At 45.4% G+C, this 17,673-nt stretch overlaps 1 protein-coding gene across 1 annotated transcript in view; it reads left to right on the forward strand.

Moving 5' to 3' along the window:
* The window catches only part of JARID2 (jumonji and AT-rich interaction domain containing 2), a 202,574-nt gene that overhangs the window by 100,557 nt on the left and 84,344 nt on the right, over positions 1-17,673 (forward strand). Inside the window, 1 exon segment of the mRNA XM_068672023.1 lies at positions 13,981-14,122. Coding sequence (XP_068528124.1) covers positions 13,981-14,122 — 142 coding nt within the window.

Below are 17,673 nucleotides of genomic sequence, written 5' to 3' on the forward strand. Positions count from 1 at the left end.
TTTCCCACCCTTCTAATCAGAACCAGGAAAATGTGTTCTCCCATTTCTGTGTGAGCTTTTCCCTTCCCGCTACTTGTGTTTTCCATTCTTTGTCCTCTACTTTCTGTGCTTTCCCCTTTCCAAGTGGGGTCTGTTCCTGCATTTCGCCGTGCTGTGAGGACAACTCCAGGCTGCTTGCTGCGGCTCAGCATTACAGCCCTGCAGATCATTGATTTCTATTTTTTCCCTCCTCCCACAAACTCCTGGGCCATCCGGCCTAATGAGAGAGCAGATTGGCCTCAGTATTTGGAGAAAAGATCTATAATAAGCACTGGGGGCATGCTGGTAAAAAGCACCAGCATGGTATACCCGCTCAGTTGGAGGACTGACTGTACATTAATTCTCTAACTTATAATTAGCTATATTAAATTCCAATTTTCTGAAAGGAACCATTATCAAATAACACTCTGTTTGAAATCTCAAAGAAACATAAGGAATGAAAGCTTAGTCCTCTTACGCTTTCATCTTTCAGAAGCAATCCCTATCTTAACATCTTGACCTACATTTCCTTTTTACCCTCTCCAAGAGATATTGTGTGGATTTAATGTCTCAGAAGGGAGGTAAGGATTTTATGCATGTGTATGTGTTGACATACAAAGTTTGGGGAAAACAATGAGGCCTTCATGTCCCCAGTGACTTTTTTTTTTAAAACTTGAAAGTGTTTTCTGTAATATCTCTAAGGCAGATTTTAAGTTCAGAAAGAAATTAAAAGTAAAAAATCCACCTCATTCCTTTACAAGTGGTCCACTTTTATCTATCCAGCTCCTGCCAAAGCCATTCTTGATTTTATATGTCTGTAAAGAAAAAACAACAAAAACCCAGCTCTGCCTTCTCATATCCTGCTCACCACTTTGGATCCAGTCATCTGTTTTCCTTTTTCCATTAAATGAGAGTGCACTTTTTTTCTTTCCTTTTTGGTGGGTATGTGTTTAAAAGGCTGTTTTTGTTGTCATTTACTGCCGTGCTTGCTGCGTGGCCTCTCTGAGCGACCACCACACTGTTTCACTTGGGACCTCAGCCTTGACCTGGGTGCCTGAGTGTGCCAAGAGGGAAGAGCACAAGGAGTTTGTTGGCTCCTCAAGGATCTGGAGCAGGCTGTGGATTTCTCCAGGCCCTGGCTTTGGCTCCTGCCCCGTGGAGGCTCCTTTACCAAGAGGCAGAGCGATGTACCTGTGGCCCTGCTCCTTCCCCCCGGCTGCTCCATCGCCCCACTGGGAGGGTGGCTGCAGCACCCGCTGTGTGGCTGACGCTGTCCTTTCTGCCTCGTCCCACCGCATGGGGCCAGGGTTGTAAAACACGCCGTCCTCCCCCATGGTGGGACAAGCAGGCTGCTGGAGCAGACCCCATCCCGTGTTGGGGCATGCAGAGTTATTCTCCCGTTTCTTTGCTGCGCGAGTTCTTTGGTTTGAAGCAGTTGGAACACACAAAGGGCGAAGCATGTGCTAAGCATTAATGCCATTTAAGGGTCCTTGCAACTTGAGTTTGACTTGGTAGAGATGCCTTGACGTGCAGGGTAGGGGACGTTCTGACTCCAGGACGACTTCTGTTGCCTCGACTGTTTCAGTTTAATAACGTCTCTCAGCATTTTATAGAGTACTGTGAACATAGGGAGGGATTGCAGCCTTCATTTTTTTTCCTCTTTGTTTTTTCTTCTTTTCTCTTCCTTTTTTCGTTTTTCTTCTTTTTGCTTTTCCTCCACTATTGTCCCATCGTCTTGAAATAGTGTCGTGTTGGTTTTCTTTGAATTCCAGTAATGTACTTTGGGCCCTAAATCAATTTCGTGTGTTTTATTGTAGCAAGGCAATGAGGAACTGTAGCATGCATATAACCTCTCAGGTATTGTTTTGAAAGCTCGCTTACATTCACCCTGTATTTCCATGCTGTCCAGTTGGAAGCACCTCCTACTTCTGCTTCTCTGATGCTGAAGCTACCAAGAAACATGCTAAGGTTCGTTGTTTTTTGGTTATGAATCATTATTCAGTGAAGATGAATATCATTATTGCAATAAATTATGACATTGTGAATGGGTGCAAGGAAAATTCCGTGCAACCAATTCTTGCCCACTTCATAGTTTCCCAATTTGAGGGAAGAAAACAGTATTCTTTAAAAATGACAGGATAATATTTTTCCTCCTTTTCTTGCTAAGATGAAGTTCTTAAACACGCGTTGCTTTATATTCTTGATTGTCAGAGTGTCTGCTGATGGTTGTTCCAAGGTTTCTATTAAGCCAAGAAGCAGCTGACATTGTTTTACTTCCCCTGCTAATGTCCCCAAAACTTGAGCAAAAAAGCTTTTTTAATAGCAGCCAAACATCTCATGGAGGTGGAATCTCCTCAAACCCTCTGGGGAGGTAGTGTGGTGGGAAGTCTCCTCAGCCTTCACAAGCCCTTTCTCCGGCATCAGGTTTTCAAGCCCGTGGCTCCCTGCCCCAGCTCTCACTCCCCCTACCACCACCCCACGGTGTGTCTGTAGGTCTCACAGAAGGAAAGTGAAGGTGCTGCTCTTGGCGGCTAGAAACAGAGGTGGAAATTGCTTGGCACATGAGGAGCCTTCCCGTGAAGGCTGTAACATCACTGACATTTCATGTGCTGATGCTTCAGAGAGCTGCAATAATCTTGGTCAGAAGTCATCCCCCAGTTAAGAGCAGAGTCTTAATTAACCCATGCTCTATCTGGTGTCTGCAGCTTGCATTGCTCTTGCTGTGCCCCGTGCTCCCATCACGAGGTCCTTGGAGCTCAGCTGACCACCGAGCCTGGGCTCCCCTCGCTTTCCCCCTCACCTTCCCTTGGCTCACTGAAGTACAGGAGAGCTCCGCTTTCTCCTGAGCATCTTCCTCCCAGCCACAGCTTGATCTCCCGGCATGTTTTCTCTATCATCCAATGCCCGGCAGGTAGAGAGCGAGCATCCTCCCAGCCCTGCCGCTGCTGCTGGCGCCACGCAGGAGATGCGCTGGGATCCATCCGTACCTCGGGCGAAGGCTGAGGACTTAAGCAGAGGTGAAGTGTCATCGCTCCCGTGCACGCGGGTGGCAGAACGATTTGTTTGCTTGTGTCAGGCTTTCAAATTGTGCTTGTGATTTTGGTTTGCAGTGCTTGGTCTGAACGTTTTACTGTCACTGTCACGAGCCTCCTATCCCCTGACAGTAACACTGCAAACAGGCTACAGGGGGCTGAGGCAAAGCGGCAGAGCATCCTGAGCACAACGTGCACTCCTCCCACCTTTAATTTAGGAAGTGAGGAAATGCATCTTTAAGGTAGGAAATTAAAAAACAAAAACAAAAACCAACCTAGAAGTAAAAGCAGTGAGGAGGAGCAAGTCCCCAAAGTTCAAAGGCCAAATCTGGGGGAGATCTTGCAGGTGCTTTTAGTTTTTGTGGTGTTTTAAGATGCCTGGCAGCTGCTGTCAGTAAAGGAGAGGACATCACTGGTGCATAGTGTCTTGAGGGGAAGGGCTCACTCCCAGAAGAAGTTTTGCCTTGGAAAGAGTTGCCTTTCTCTACTAGCAGTGAGGCACTGAGCATCGTGGATGAAATCTGGGATTATGGATGAAAGCTGGGGTTGTGCTTCAGGAAACCAGTGGCTTTAAACAAAGACATTTGAGAATTGCTCAGATAAGTTTCTTCTCACCTTCCTCCTGGTTTTGAGGGATGTCTCAGGGCTGTACACTAGCGTGGTTGCCAAGGCTGGGAACAGATATGCGAGAGCAGCCTTCCTCCCCACCATCCTCTGACGGGATGGGGGTGCTCTGCTGCCTGGCCCTTCAGCAGGGAGGCTCAGCTGTGAAGCTGGAAGGGATGGTGGCCTGCTTTGTGTCTAAAGTCAGTGGATATTCAGCTGCTCTAAACTCAGAGATCACCACTCAGGTGGTTAGCAGAAGGAGGAGAGGGAAGGAGAGGAGAGGGGAGCTCTGGCCCAGTGCCCACCCCGCTCGCCGCAGGGACCAGCGTGGCTGCTGGTCCCAGGGCTGTGCCGTGCTCTTGCAGCGAAGAAAATCTTCGGCACTCGCGTCACGTTAGGGAAAATGTAGCTTCTGGCTGGCTGGAGGGCTGCCCGTGCTGCTGGCAGAAGTCGCGAAAGGCAAATCCTCAATGACATGCGTTAAAATATCAAGTGGGACTGTGCAATTAGAAGTATGTCATTCAGCGTTTGCCTTTCACGGCTTTTGTCACACACGGGCAGAATTACAGACAATTAGGCGGAGGGTAACCTTCCTGAAAGGGCTTTCTGATGCTTCTGTCAGCCTTTTCCCCATTCTTCTTCTGCTTTGTTAGAGTTCTTTCCCTTCTGGAGTCGGGTGTTTGGCTGGCTGGTGGGCTGTGGGTAAGAAGTCAAGCGCTAGAAGCCCTTTGGCCATTAAATTCGATGTGACCATGAAAGAAGTGACTCAGGCTGCCTCCTCTCACATCCTGCGTGCTCACGCCTGTCTTTCAGGCTGGGGGCTGCTGGAGAAGGGGCTGCGAGGCCAGGCAGGTCCCTGGCACCGGGTGCACCCGCTGGTGGCCCTCCCGCAGCCAGGATCATGGCTCCCTCTGGAGAAGCGGCCATTTTGTCACGGCTGTCCGCTGTGAGACCCTGGGCCCGGCCCGTTCCACCAAGCTGTCACTGCAGATCCCTCGGAACCACGCTTCGTTAGAGGAAAAGCGTGTAACAAATGTTAATCACGATGCTGGGTTGCTGCTGTATCCAGTTTCACGCAGATACGCTGTTTTCAAATTATACGGGCTGCGAGGGCTGCCTAGAAATTGGAACGACTAGATGCAAGCTGTGCTAAGCCTTTGGGTTTTAGCCGCACGTCTCTCCTCTTTAGGGCTCTCACGTACTCAGCGCAAGCAGTGAAGCACTGTATGCCTGTTTATTTCCCTTGTTGTTTTATTTGCACATTCATATGTTATATTTTCTTCCAATTAGCAGGCTCTTCCTTGCTTTGGCGTGTTTGCCTTTACCTTCTTTCTCCCTCCTTCATTTATACTCTGCGGAGACACATTTGCTAATTTTTTCTTTCTAGTGCAGAATAGCTGTTATCTAGAGACCTGCTCTTGGCATAGCTTTCCCTCTCATGTTACTTAAAATACCAGAATGGCTTTTTTTATTTTTTACTAATCTGCCTCGTCCCTCAGTGCCAAGGTAGGGGTGTTTTTGAAGTGAGGATTTATTGTTCCCTTGTCCACCCATTCCTAGTGGAAGCTTGACTGTGAGAGAAGGTAAGGTCTAGACTTCCAGACTGAGTCTAAAAGCATATCCCTGTGATGCTGAGAGTGGGAAATAACTGGTGAAACAATGGTACTTATTTTAAAATTAAGATAGGTCTGTAGAAGTGATTCAAAAAGGGAAGAAATTGCCCTCACCTAATGCTCCATGTAGGTGACAAAGGCCTAAAATATGCTCTCCCTCATATGAGGGATTTCCTGTAAAGAACAGGCAAAAACACATTAGAAATGGAGTTGCTAACTTTTCTTCAAGTAACTGTCAAATAGATTTAAGCCAAACACAAATGGAAGAAAGAAAACATTTAAAAATGAAATACGTTCTTTCGCAGGCACACTGAGGGTTTCCTTTTACTCTCTCCTCTCGTGGGATATTACCCCACTGGTTCTCCGTTCAGCCGTAAAATTCCCCAGAAAAGAGAGGATAAACAAGACATGATGGTTTTGGCATAAAGAACAAAGAATAATTTATTCGTATGTCACTGATGATTTTGTTAATACCTGAGAACTTACTCAGACTTTGCTCTATCTTGGTGATGATGCACATTTTTCTATCACTGATAATCCTTTGCTGGAAAGAGAGAAATCGCTCCTGTGGACCTGCTTGTGCCTGTGATTTGAAATAAAATGTGCATTTAATCTGTCTCCAGATTGCATATGTTATTACTGAGCAGGAGAGGAGATGTCCTGTAGGACAGATGTCCTTGGCATAGCTGCAAATCAAGAGGCATTTGTTCTCCTAGGGGAGAAATAAAGCCATTCTGTCCAGCGCCAAGACCCACACGAGGCACGTGCCATGTAGGGATTTCAGTCATGACCCCTCATCCCACATGGTGCTGTCTGTATACCTCCGGGCCCTTGAGGTTGGTCTTGCCACCTTTACCTTCCAGGTGAGCAAGCTGCAGTGCATGGAGGTGACCTGGTCCAGGGCCAACAGCAGGACACAGGCGTCCAGCTCCCTGCATCCTAACCTGCAAATGTTTTTTCCCGTGCCTATTCCAGCAGTGTTTCTCTGAAGTCTACAGCTAGGACCTCGCCTCTGGAGTCCTGTTGCTCCTCTGAAGCTCTCTGATTGCAGCCGGCACTCCAAGAGGGGCTGGGGGACGGAGAGGGCTGCAAGCTGTGCACATCAAATGCTGCTGCTCCTTGGCAACACGCAGGACGAGGACACGGTGCTCGTTTCCCCGGCGCCAGCAGCGAGTGCTTAGAGTACTATAAAATTAACTCTGTTTCTGTTTGTCAAAAACTTATGACCTTTACACGGCCTGGTACCTACTTATTAGAAAAGCTGCCACTCTTCCCTTATCACACTGCTCCAGTAGCAATTGGGAGAAGCTCGATAGCACAATGCTACCGATATAACAGATAGGGAGCAGCTGGCAGTGTTTGCCATCAGCTCTCTTTTCCTCCCCTCTGTTCTGCTTCATTCACAACAGCCTCAGCTTGTGCTTGAATTTTGGGACTCAGCACAACCACTTGGAGGTTTTTTTTTTTTTTTTTCTCTTTTTTTTAAATTTGGAGGGTTGTGCAGAAATGCGAGGTATTTGTTGGTTTTACCTCCAGCTTAGCTCTTTCAATTTGTGAGAAGAGGATTTAGGAGAAACCTATTTGTTCCCCAGTGTTTTGGAATGAGCATGATTGCTTGCTTCTTCTTCGCCTGTGATGCAAATACCTGCCCTGCTTTGTATTCCTGTTTCCAAATTTGTCCAGACCACACCTCCGTGGAGCCCAGGCTAATCACCTCCATTCTGTCCTATTAAAAAAAAACAAGGCACCAGAAGTGTCAGTGTGTCTTGCTTGGGGGAAACAGGTGGTCTGATTTTTCACTGTGTCCTTACAAGCTGAGAAATGTCTTTAATCAGCGAGGTGTGTCCCTTTGAATGGATTTTTTTTTTTTTTTTGTATAAACATAAAATAATGGAAATGTAGGCTTTGAGTGAGGTTTTTCTCTGGGTAATATGTTGCAAGTGTTGGTTCCTTTATTTATTATTATTATTTATTTCTTCCAGATGCATATTTCATAAATAAAATGGAGCCTTGTATTATGGCCTGGGGTGGTTTCCCAACAGAAGTAAATGAGGTTCATTTTTGGCTGTTACGTCCTTGTTTCTACCAGTTTAATAAAAAGAAAAAAGAAAAAAAAACCACCAACACAAAAAAAACACCGGCAACCTAAAGGCAAAGAAAAGCAGAACGTAATGAAGTTGTGTTAAAGCATCAAAACAATGTAATTTCAATTAATGATGCTAACAGGTGCTTGATGAGTGGCTCATAGGTAGGGAACAAAGTCACATAAATGTCTTCGCTTGCTTAATAGCAATTTTGGATGGAGATGTAATGGGAGTAAGGAGCTTCTTTCAACCTGTGTTACTTAATCGCTTCTCTTTGGTGATTTCGTCTTTTGACAAGCTGACAAAAACATCTTGTGCTGTAATGTCATTCTTGCCTGGCTTCCACAGTAATGATGTATATCCACATCTGAAAGCCCTGTCCCGGCCGTTTAGGAGGCCTGTGCAAGCTATTTGCTAACAGATTTTGGCACAACAGCACTCCTGGATGCGTGTGCTCTCTGATGTACCACAATCAACCTAATGTCCAGTGGCTTGTCATCCGAAAAGCCCACGTGCTGTTAACCACCATTAGCGTGGCAATGCAGGGCATCATGTGGTGTAAACAATGACTGCTGCATGCTGTGGGCTCCTTTCTGCTTTTTCTTTCTTTCTTTTTTTTTTTTTTTTAAGAGATGGAAAACTGATTTAGTTCTGTATTACCAAGTGAGATGAAAATAGCATTTTTAATGACATCCATACCTAAAAAAAAAAAAAAAAAGAGCAGATAGGTATCTCTTATCCCAGAGATTTTTTTTTTTTTTTTAAATTATGTGACTACCGTGAAAACCCAGTTCTTTAGTCTCTAAGACAACCGTGGCATGAAAATAGGCCTTATTTTCGAGGCGTGTTGTCTGTTTAATATGTAATGTGATACCTTGTCATGCTGTGACAATGTGACAGATGGCATTTGCACTGTAAAACTAAATTATCTTTTGTGCATAGCTATACAACAGCTAAATACAGTAACTCCGTACAATGTGCTGATTAATGCGGGCTGTTGCAGATGTTTTAGAGATACCGGGATGTTTTAACTTGGCGTCAAATGATTAATGGTTTTATTTAACATGCCTACCAAGCTCTTGGTAGCGTTTCAGCTTGCGTTCTGGCATGTAAGGGCTTTTGGGAAGAGGAAGGTATTCAGGGTTGTTGACAATGGGATGTGAATTTGTATTGTCTTGCAGCTGTTTGTCACTTGGAAAATGGGCAAGGGCTATTCAGTAGGATGCTTGGCAAGTAAACTTGTGTGTAAAATTACAGCTCCTAATAAACTCAAGTCCTGCGGTGCTTAGGCTGAAGGAAAACAGGGTGTGGGGAGGCTTTGGCTTGCTTGATGTTGGTTTTCATACAGAACATTATCTGCTTGAAACTACAGGTAGTGGAAATACCTCGAGAGCTGAAGGTGGTACCTTTATTTCTCGACATCATGCGTGCAGGATTCAACTTTGTTAGAGTTACGCAGTGCAGAGATACCCAAGAGCTTACCCCCGTTCAGATGGCATGTGCCTGTCAGCCCTGGTGTGTGTGGTTAATTGCTGCTGCAGCTTTCCTAAAAGGGATGCTGCAGAGAGAAGTAAATTGCTATTTGTTTATATATATTTTTTTTTCTGCAAAGCTTTCCTGTACGCTGCTGAGACTGCATAGCTGAAGCTGGGACAGGCGAGTCCATCAGCAAGCGAAGCTCGAGCTCCGTGCCGACGCAGCTAAGATCTGCTCCTGTTCTGTGCTATTGCGTGCCCCCATAAATAACACTGTCATCCTGGCGCACGGAGGACGTTGCTTTGAGTAAATCCACTTTTTTAGCTTCTTGCAACTTGTCTTTATTTGTTTTGCCAATTGCCCTGGAAACTGGGCCTTAGTACCAGCCGGCAGCAACTCGGCTTGCAGTGCGTGGGGAAGAATGCAAAGGGGGAGGCAAACCCCATATCTCCTGGCATCGGCCGCGGTCAAGACACGCTGGGGAGCCCAGGTGTGGATTTTAGGTGTAGTAGGGATCTGCACCATAACTTCCCTGCCACACAGTGGCTGGTGTGAGGTCCTCATCCCGTACAGAAAGCTGTGAACGCAGCCGTGTTGAAATGCCCCCTTTTTTTTAGGTCATTTTTAGTTCCTTTGGCTTGCGTTTGAGCGTTGCTGACTGCTGGTTTTCTGTCGTGATGGCTTTGTGGGTTGCCTCCGCCTGTGAGAACTGACTGGAAATACAAGCGAGTGCTTCTCGTTTCCTGAGCCGCCTGAGCGTGGGGAAGCAGCTCGCTGAAGGAGGTGTTGCTCTCTCGTTGCAAGAGGTCACGGAAACGTTCGTATTCAGACGCCTTGTTGGCATTAGAGTAAGCAATGCAGAAACAGTGTTTTGGAAACACTGTGAAAGTCCCTTCACCCAAGCACTGCATCCGACTAACCACGTGATGCTGAGATTTGTTCAGAGTGGTTTCCTGATTATTCGGTAGCTTTAATAACGAAGAACATACCAGTTAATTGTCATCTCATCTATTCTTAAAACCGATTAACCTACCTCAACCCCTCCCTTGTGTTTTTTTTTTTTTTTTTCCATCTTTCCTTAACGTTGCTCCTTTCTGCTTTACTCTTCCTCCTGTCCCCACCCTGTGTATTTGTACTTCTGCAGCGTTTCGTTGTGCAGCGTGCTCCCGGGTACTCTGATTTTCACATCATGTCTTCAGTGAGCCCGGTGCTCCTGACACCTGCCCAGCGTGTGCCTGTCAGACATTTCTCCAGGTGTCCAGAAACGTGTTAGATCCTGGCTCGAGCACAGACTTGCAGATTGCTGCTAAAATTGTGTGGGTGTCACCAAATTTGGTAAGGTTAGCAAAGCTGTACCGATACACACTAAGCCCTGCCTGCACTGGAACAGCAAGTCTACCTTAGGAAAAGCAATCCTCTTAAGGCAGTGCAAGCCCCCTAATGTAAACTCATTTAAGCTGATTGAACTGCTTTTCACACGCACTGTTTTCGGTGAAAGGGAGCTGGCCATCGCTGGAGGAGGCTCAGCAAGGCCCCTGCTCAATTAACAACCACCATCAAGAAGCCAGCGGGCTAGCGAGGTGCTGCGGGACCTTGGGGAGCAGCAGGTATGGCCCCGAGCAGCTCCTGCAGGGCACCAAGAGCTGGTGGGACAGCCAGAGGGTGGAAAAACAAAGGAGGAAACAGACTCGTAGCCACGGCTGGGTTTGAAAACGTTCGGGCTGTGAAAGGCAAGTAAAAAGGAGGTATCAGGAGCGCAGTCTCCTTAATACCGACTGGTGTGCAGAAGGCAGAGAGGGATCTTCTGCTTTCCCCCCAGCTTTGTAACAGGGCGGACGTAATACTTGCATCTGCTGTTTTCTCAGTGCAGTTAGAAGCTGATAAACAGATTTTTTTTCTTTTTTTTTTTTTCTTTTTAAACAGCGCGCAGTTTGCTGTCACAGGTTATGCAGCAGCTTAAAAAAGGATTCAGCAAAACTGTGAAAGTTGACATTCGTGTGTCTGGGATGCGTTGTGGAAAGGATGTTAAAATCTCTGCAGCTCCCTTTTAAGCTACCCTTTTTAATCACTAGGAATTAGTAGCTGGCCTTTCTTTCACAGCATCTAATCTTGATCTGCTGAAGCCAGAATAGCCAATTTAAGGGACCATTTGATATGTGAGTTTCTGCATTTCTGACTGAGTCAAGTAATCCGTTATTAGTGACTCAGTTAAAGCAGTGTTTGTTCAGTGCCTTTGAGCCGCTCATGTGTTTCAGTTCCTTCTAAACTTTGGCAGCGAGTACGCACTGCTTCTCTGTACGTATGAATTACGATTTCATGTAACTCATTTTCATATATGAAATTCTACACCCACATATAATCCAAGTTCAAATTTAAATTTAATGACATTTAGTTTTTTTTAAAAAACATTAAGTCTAATATGACTTCTAAAACAAACACTTTTTTTTTTTTTTGCTCAATACTACGGGAATAAAATTTATTTTTATTAACTCTGATTTACTCTGACCACAAGGCCTGAATAATGAGCAGTCCCACAAGGGGACTGACCCTTTTCTTGCTCAGTTCCTTCTCCCTCTTTATGTTTGTGCCATGTGCTGCACTTTTACGAACTATGAACTGCTGCTTCCTCCTGCTCAGTTAACCTTGGAGAGCCAAACCCATGTGGATGGACATGAGAAGGACTCTGTCCCCGCAGCATCCCAGCAGACCTGCACCAGTGGCAGCTCATTAAGGGTGATGAGGGTGCCCAAGTGTCACCCCACACACATTAGGGTCCTCGCCCTGCCCTGTGACACCTCCAACCTGATGGGTGCATGGCGGCGAAGGGCGCAGGGAGAGCGAGCAGGAGCGGCATTCGAAGGGAAAGGTATCTGGGGGCACACCGAATGCACTTGATATAAAAATGATGGAGTGACAATAAACTTTCTAACAGCCTAATTCAGCATGTGCTTCCCCGCCAGTGCTTGGGAGGAGACGGCTCCCGTGGACTGCGGATGTCTGCGCCTTTCATCACCGCTGAGTGAATTTTGCAATTATGCTGACCCTGAAAAGCTGTAGAACATGACACCCGCTCCCGTTATTTATCAGTAGCTCTCGTTCGCAGCTTTATGCCTCCGTTTTAGGGCACTTGTTTTAATTGGTTTCAGCTGATGATAGCTAACTTCAGTTATCTGCGGTATTATTGCATTTGGGGATGGTGCCGGTTGTGATGAATAATAGTAGACAAACCAATATTTCTCCGTAAGGGGCACAAATCACGCTTGTCTTCCAAGTGCACTGATGGCTTGGCAGGGAGAAAGGATGAATAGAAATTGCCTTCCAAGTGCATGCAAGTTGACAGCCCAAAAGGTGATTTTCTTGACTCATACACTTCAGTTTGCTGGGTTTTACATATGGCAAGGCTCCAGAACAAATATTGCTCTTGGAAAAGCTAATCAAATCCTGTCATAAGAGTGAAGTTACTGAGTATCGGGCCTCAAACGATATGCTTGATTTAGACTTCTCTGGAGTTTAAAAATGGTAAATTTTATCAGCAGGAGTTTCATGGAAAAACGTGGAGCAGAAAAGTTGAATCGCGTTTAAGAATAAACTTGGTCACTGCCGCTTCCAATGAGGGTGCATTCGGCATAAAATCAAAGTGTTTAATGTTTTTTAATGCTTTTTTGAAAAGGTCTGCTTCAGTTCCTCTGAAATATGTAGAAGCAATGCTGTCACCCCCCATCGCGTTGCAGGGTTGAATTGCAAACCCCATGGAAGTATCAAATACTAAAACCTGCTAGATCACGAATTGAGGTCTCTTTAGTGGGAAGGAAAACACCCCAAGCAATTTAACAAAAAGGGGGTAAAATTGTAAGCGTGGTCATTTCACTTGGCTGTGTCAGGCTCAGGCTGGTTAGAGGAGATGTTTCAATTCAGAAATCAGTGCCTAGCTCAGGTTCAACTTTCCTCTTGTGGGGTTCATATTGGGGGGTGGAAAAAAAAAAAAAAAGAGGAGTTAACTGCATCTTCCTCACCCAAAAAAATAAAAAAAAAAGGTTCAGGCTTCTGCTTTTTAAGCTAAATTTATAAATATATATTTAATTATATATATTCCAGCTTCTGGGGGAAGCAGGCATCCCTCTCCCTGTTCTCTTTCTAGAGTACAGTTAGAGAAAGGGCTGCTGAGATGACCGAGGGAGGGAGGTCCCACCAGCATCCTTCTGAGGAACTAAAGCCATGAGACAAAGCTTTGTAATGCCATTTACTGACGCATTTTGATGGGGAGATGCGAAAGCGTTCTTCGGGATAAAGTTACGACTCATACTGAGCTGATAACATTGCTAGTAATTATCTTCCCTCTCATCGTAAAGTTTACTGAGGAATATATTACTCCTTTAATTCCTCTGTAAGTCTGAGTGGCTTCACTATCTGCTGTCGTTTCGGAAGAGTCAAGTCATCTTGTATTTATTGCTTGGAGCAGAATAAGCAAAATTTGTTGAGCAGTGTGCTTATGCAGGGCCTGATGCTTTCTGCCATCTATGGGACTTTGCTGTGCTTCCAGCAGGGCTAAGGCACAAAGCATCCCTGCACCTCTGCCTGTGGTCAGGAGTTTCTGGATTTGAGTGATGCTGGGTCAGAAGATTCAGAAGCAAGAAATGTCTGTTTGATGTTAACTCCTTTGGGGTTTAGGATTTTTTTTTTTTTAAAGGATCATAAATTGTTATCGTTGGAAACAGGAGAATGAAGCGCGAGAAGACGACAAATTAATTAAACGGCAGATTAATTTTATAGTGATCTACAGATAAATGAAAATGATTCTCATCTGCGGCAGTCAACAGGCTGCCTACAACATGGGGATGAGTTTATGACTCTAAGCCGTACCCCTTTTAGCTTAAGGGATGTGACAAGATTATAAATGTGATTGCAAACACCTGTAGGGTAGCTGTTTGGAGCTGCTGGCTTACAGCTAACCAAATCAGAAACATGCAATCAGCCAGTTGCTTGTTGAAGTACCTCTGTGCGAAATCAATGTTATCAGCATAGCTTTTTTGCAAGACGATTGCTTTGGGAGTCGACTGTCTATTTTAGTGTAATGCGTGATTTTTTATAAAATCCATTTGGCGCTGGTTATGCAGGCTTTGAATGTTGTGTTCTACTTTCTCATGTTTGCAGGACTTCTCACTAATGGCCAATCTAAAGGATTAGGACCGGGATCAGAGCAGCTGGAGAATGAGAAGGACGATGCATCGCAAGTGTCCTCAACGAGCAACGATGTTAGTTCTTCGGATTTCGAAGAGGGGCCCTCGAGGAAAAGGTCAGTAGAGCATTATGATTAAAGAAGTTGCCTTTCTGCTTTGTCCCTCTCATGCTATCAGGTTGTGGTTATGCTACCAGTGAGGTTGCAAATACTGCCCTGCCATAAATAGGCTTTCCAGCATAGAGTCCTTCTGGTAACAGAATTTTGGCTTCATCCATCAGTATAGACAGTGCTTGCTGTTTTTTTTTTTTTTTTTTTTTTTTTTGAAAAAATACGTAAAAGCAGTTGTTTTGCAGTAGGTGATTGCTAAATTATACGCCTTAGTACTCTCTCCCTGCCTCCCCTCCCCGCCCCCATGGCATCTCAGGGATGTATCAATAAGTATGTGCGTGTAATTTCAAGGAAAACATCGCTGAAGTAGTGTTATTATTGTTATTTTTAATTTTCCGTGAAGGAAACCATGGTAAGATTAAAAAAAAAAAAAAAAAAAGGAAAAAAAACATGCTTTTGAAAAGAGAAACTGGAGTAACGCAGTGTTGTGGGTATCGATTGCAAAGGACTGCTTTGAGATAATGCTGTGGTAAGCGGCCTCCTCTTTCCTAGAAATCAGTTACGAAGTCCTCGTTGAACTCTTCAGAGTTCTTACCCTGAATGTGCAAAATGTGGGTTAAAATTGTAGGACTCCAGCCAATCTCTTGCAGAAAATATGCTGAAAATGCAGGCAGAGGCTGGGAGTTGTCCCCTGTATGAAGTGAGAACCAAAACAGGCTGACTGAAAAATGCCATTTAAAAGAGAGAAATGGAAAATGCTTTCTCAACCTTTTTTCCTCCACGCTCCTCTCACCCCAGTCCCAGTCCAACGTGAACCATAAAATAAAGCTCTCTTTCACACAGAAGAAATGTTCTGTGTGACCTTATGAATTTCCCTGGGTAGCCTGATACGGGGTGAGGAGGGTGGTGCCTTTCCTGGCACCAGTCCCCATACCTCCCACCCCTGACCCCCCAAGCTTTTCTTCACCTCTCCAAAGCACCAAACCCAAAATCTATCTCTGTATATGCCTACTAGCTCCTCTGGTGTGGTGTGTCATAATAAAATCTGGATTTTTTGTTGTCCTCTGTGCCTGCTCTGTCCCCTCTGTTCAGTGCCCTCATTCCTCAGCCATGCTTGCAAGGGTCACTGGATGATGAGTAGCTTGAAGGAGCTGGTTAGGATTAAAAGTAATAGTGGATTTAGGCTTTTTGCCAGGGTTCTTGGCAAGAAACCGCATTTGAGTGTTGCAGGAGAAATTTTTCTGAAGGGATATCTGATAGTTTTGGCTGTGGGACTCCAATGGTGAGAAGCAGTTGGATGGTTCAGGCCCACGACTGGTTCACATTGTGGACACCAACTCATCAGACATGAAAAGTAACAGGGAACTCCAGTGCCTTTGGTACTTTCCAGGCTAAAAACAAAACCAAACCAAAAAAGGAAGCCAAGATGAAAAATGTCTTTCTGTCTTTTGTGGAAGACAAGGCACCCTTTCAGTTCTTTATGCGTCACGAGCCGTTGAAACAGCGTTAGTTTTGCTGCGAAGGGGAACGTTCCTGTTTTGTTTCCTTTTACACCCAACACAGACTTTTATCTTCCTTCCTCTCCTAGCTTCCTCTTTGCTGACATACCTCTTCTGGACCCCTCTTAACTTCTCTGAAGCTGTGCTGAGTGTTTTGGTGTCGTCCTCTCTTCCCTCTCTCTCATTTTTTGCTCAGCTGCATACGTAATCAGGCTTTGATCCAGGTCATCTCGGGAACCCACAGAGCTGTGTCAGGAATACTGGGTGGGCAAAAGATAGGCAGGAGAAGGAGTAAAAGGGATGAGCTTTGAAATGGCTGCTGAGCTAAACTTGCCTGGCATGGAGGAGGATGTCAATAGGATCGTTGCCTGAACTGATCAAGCTTTGTGAAATCGTGTCCTCCTTGTCTTCCCCTTGGGCTTTGTCGAAATCAAATTTTTCGATTGTTGGCTCAGCTGTGTGTACAACCATTGGTGCTCTAGTGCTAAAATACATTTTTAAGTACTCGAGCTGCAGCATGTACTTTATGCATTTTTTCTCCCTCCCCAGCCCAGAGTTGCCCAGTTGTTTGTCTTCCACTGGTCCTGTAGCAGAACCCAGTTTATTTGGTAGTTGAAAGCTGTGGTTTGACCTTGCAGGTCTTCAGTGTAGTGACAGGCTGGTACTGCGGAGGCAAACAGCCTCTTCCCAGTTTCTCGTACCTTCTTCCTGTCTGTCCTGTCTGGCAATCTTCTGGTCTCCAGGGTTGTCAGTTCAACAAACTGATCTGGCAGATTTCTTCTGATGGATTTGAGCATGTATGCAGCATGTCTGCATTCAATTTGCATTTATATTTGATCCAAATTCTTCCTTTTTCAGAGAGAAATTGCTCAAGAATATGGGATGGATAGCAATCTGAGCGGAGTGTGAGCAACTAGCACTACGTTGTGGTCTCACCATGCCAGCAATCTCTGGTGTCAGTTTTCCTTGAGGAGCAACTAGGCAGGGGCTGCTTCCAGTGGGCTACTGGTCAGGGGATTAGTTGTAGAGGGGTAGGTGCTGACAGGCACATGGGTACTTGTCGGTAGTTAACAGCTTTGCTGTCTGGGGACTGGAGGCAGCTTTCTGCACAGTTTGCAGCCAAGAGGGAAAGTCCCATCTCCATTTCTTTTCAAGTGTAGGGTTTTAGATTTCAACAGAAATGACAGAATGGTACCAAAAGCGCACAACCTGCCGTTCTCTGATGCTACAGGTTTCAGCTGCGAAAGCTTGGTGGTGGTAAGGAGGAACAGAAGTACATATGCAGCTTTGCCTGTGTAAAGTCTCTAGATCAGTCAAAAAATCCTGAGCCCTACTTACAGAATACGTGGGGTCTGGCTGGACTGGGAGTGGCCAGAATGGCCAGCACAGGACGTCAAAGTACCTAAATTTGTTTGGGTTTCCACTCAAGGAATGGAAAAGACTTGCTTTGGCCTGAGCTGCATGTGTTACGCGTGACCAGGCCTGTGTGGAAGGGAGTTAATCTTAGTAGTAACTACTACTTTCAGCCCGTAAAGAGGTGCTCACGTTATTCTAACGTTTGGCAAAAGCATTCAGCTATCGCATCTAAAACGCTACGCCGAACCCGTTGTGTAATGAGTTGCCGTCTAATTGCTGTCTAAGTGAGAGCAGGTGCTAGTTTCTTTGATACTTTTTGGAGAGATGAACAAAAGCTTTGTATGGAGCCTTGATAAAGTATCAGGCTGGACGGCCTTCACGGAGCAAAGACCGTGCATTTTAAAAAGCCACAGCAAAGGTGATTGCCACGTGTTATTCCCGAAGGGCAAGCGTAACTTCACTGTAAGCCCATGCTCTTTTCGTTACGGCTCTCCAACCTCGAGCTCTGATTCTCACGTGAGACGGTCAACAGGTAACAGGCCAAAGGGGTTTGAGTCACTGTGCTGGATGCTTTTAAATTCTTATGAGCAACTCTTAAGGAGAACACAACCACGGCTGTATTAATAACAGCGTGCAGGGCCAGCTTTTCAGCAACGATTGCTCACCTTACCCAAGAAGAGACATGTGTGAAGCAGGCTGGAT

This window comes from Anas acuta, chromosome 2 (assembly GCF_963932015.1).
Source record: "Anas acuta chromosome 2, bAnaAcu1.1, whole genome shotgun sequence".
Classification (NCBI taxonomy): domain Eukaryota; kingdom Metazoa; phylum Chordata; class Aves; order Anseriformes; family Anatidae; genus Anas; species Anas acuta.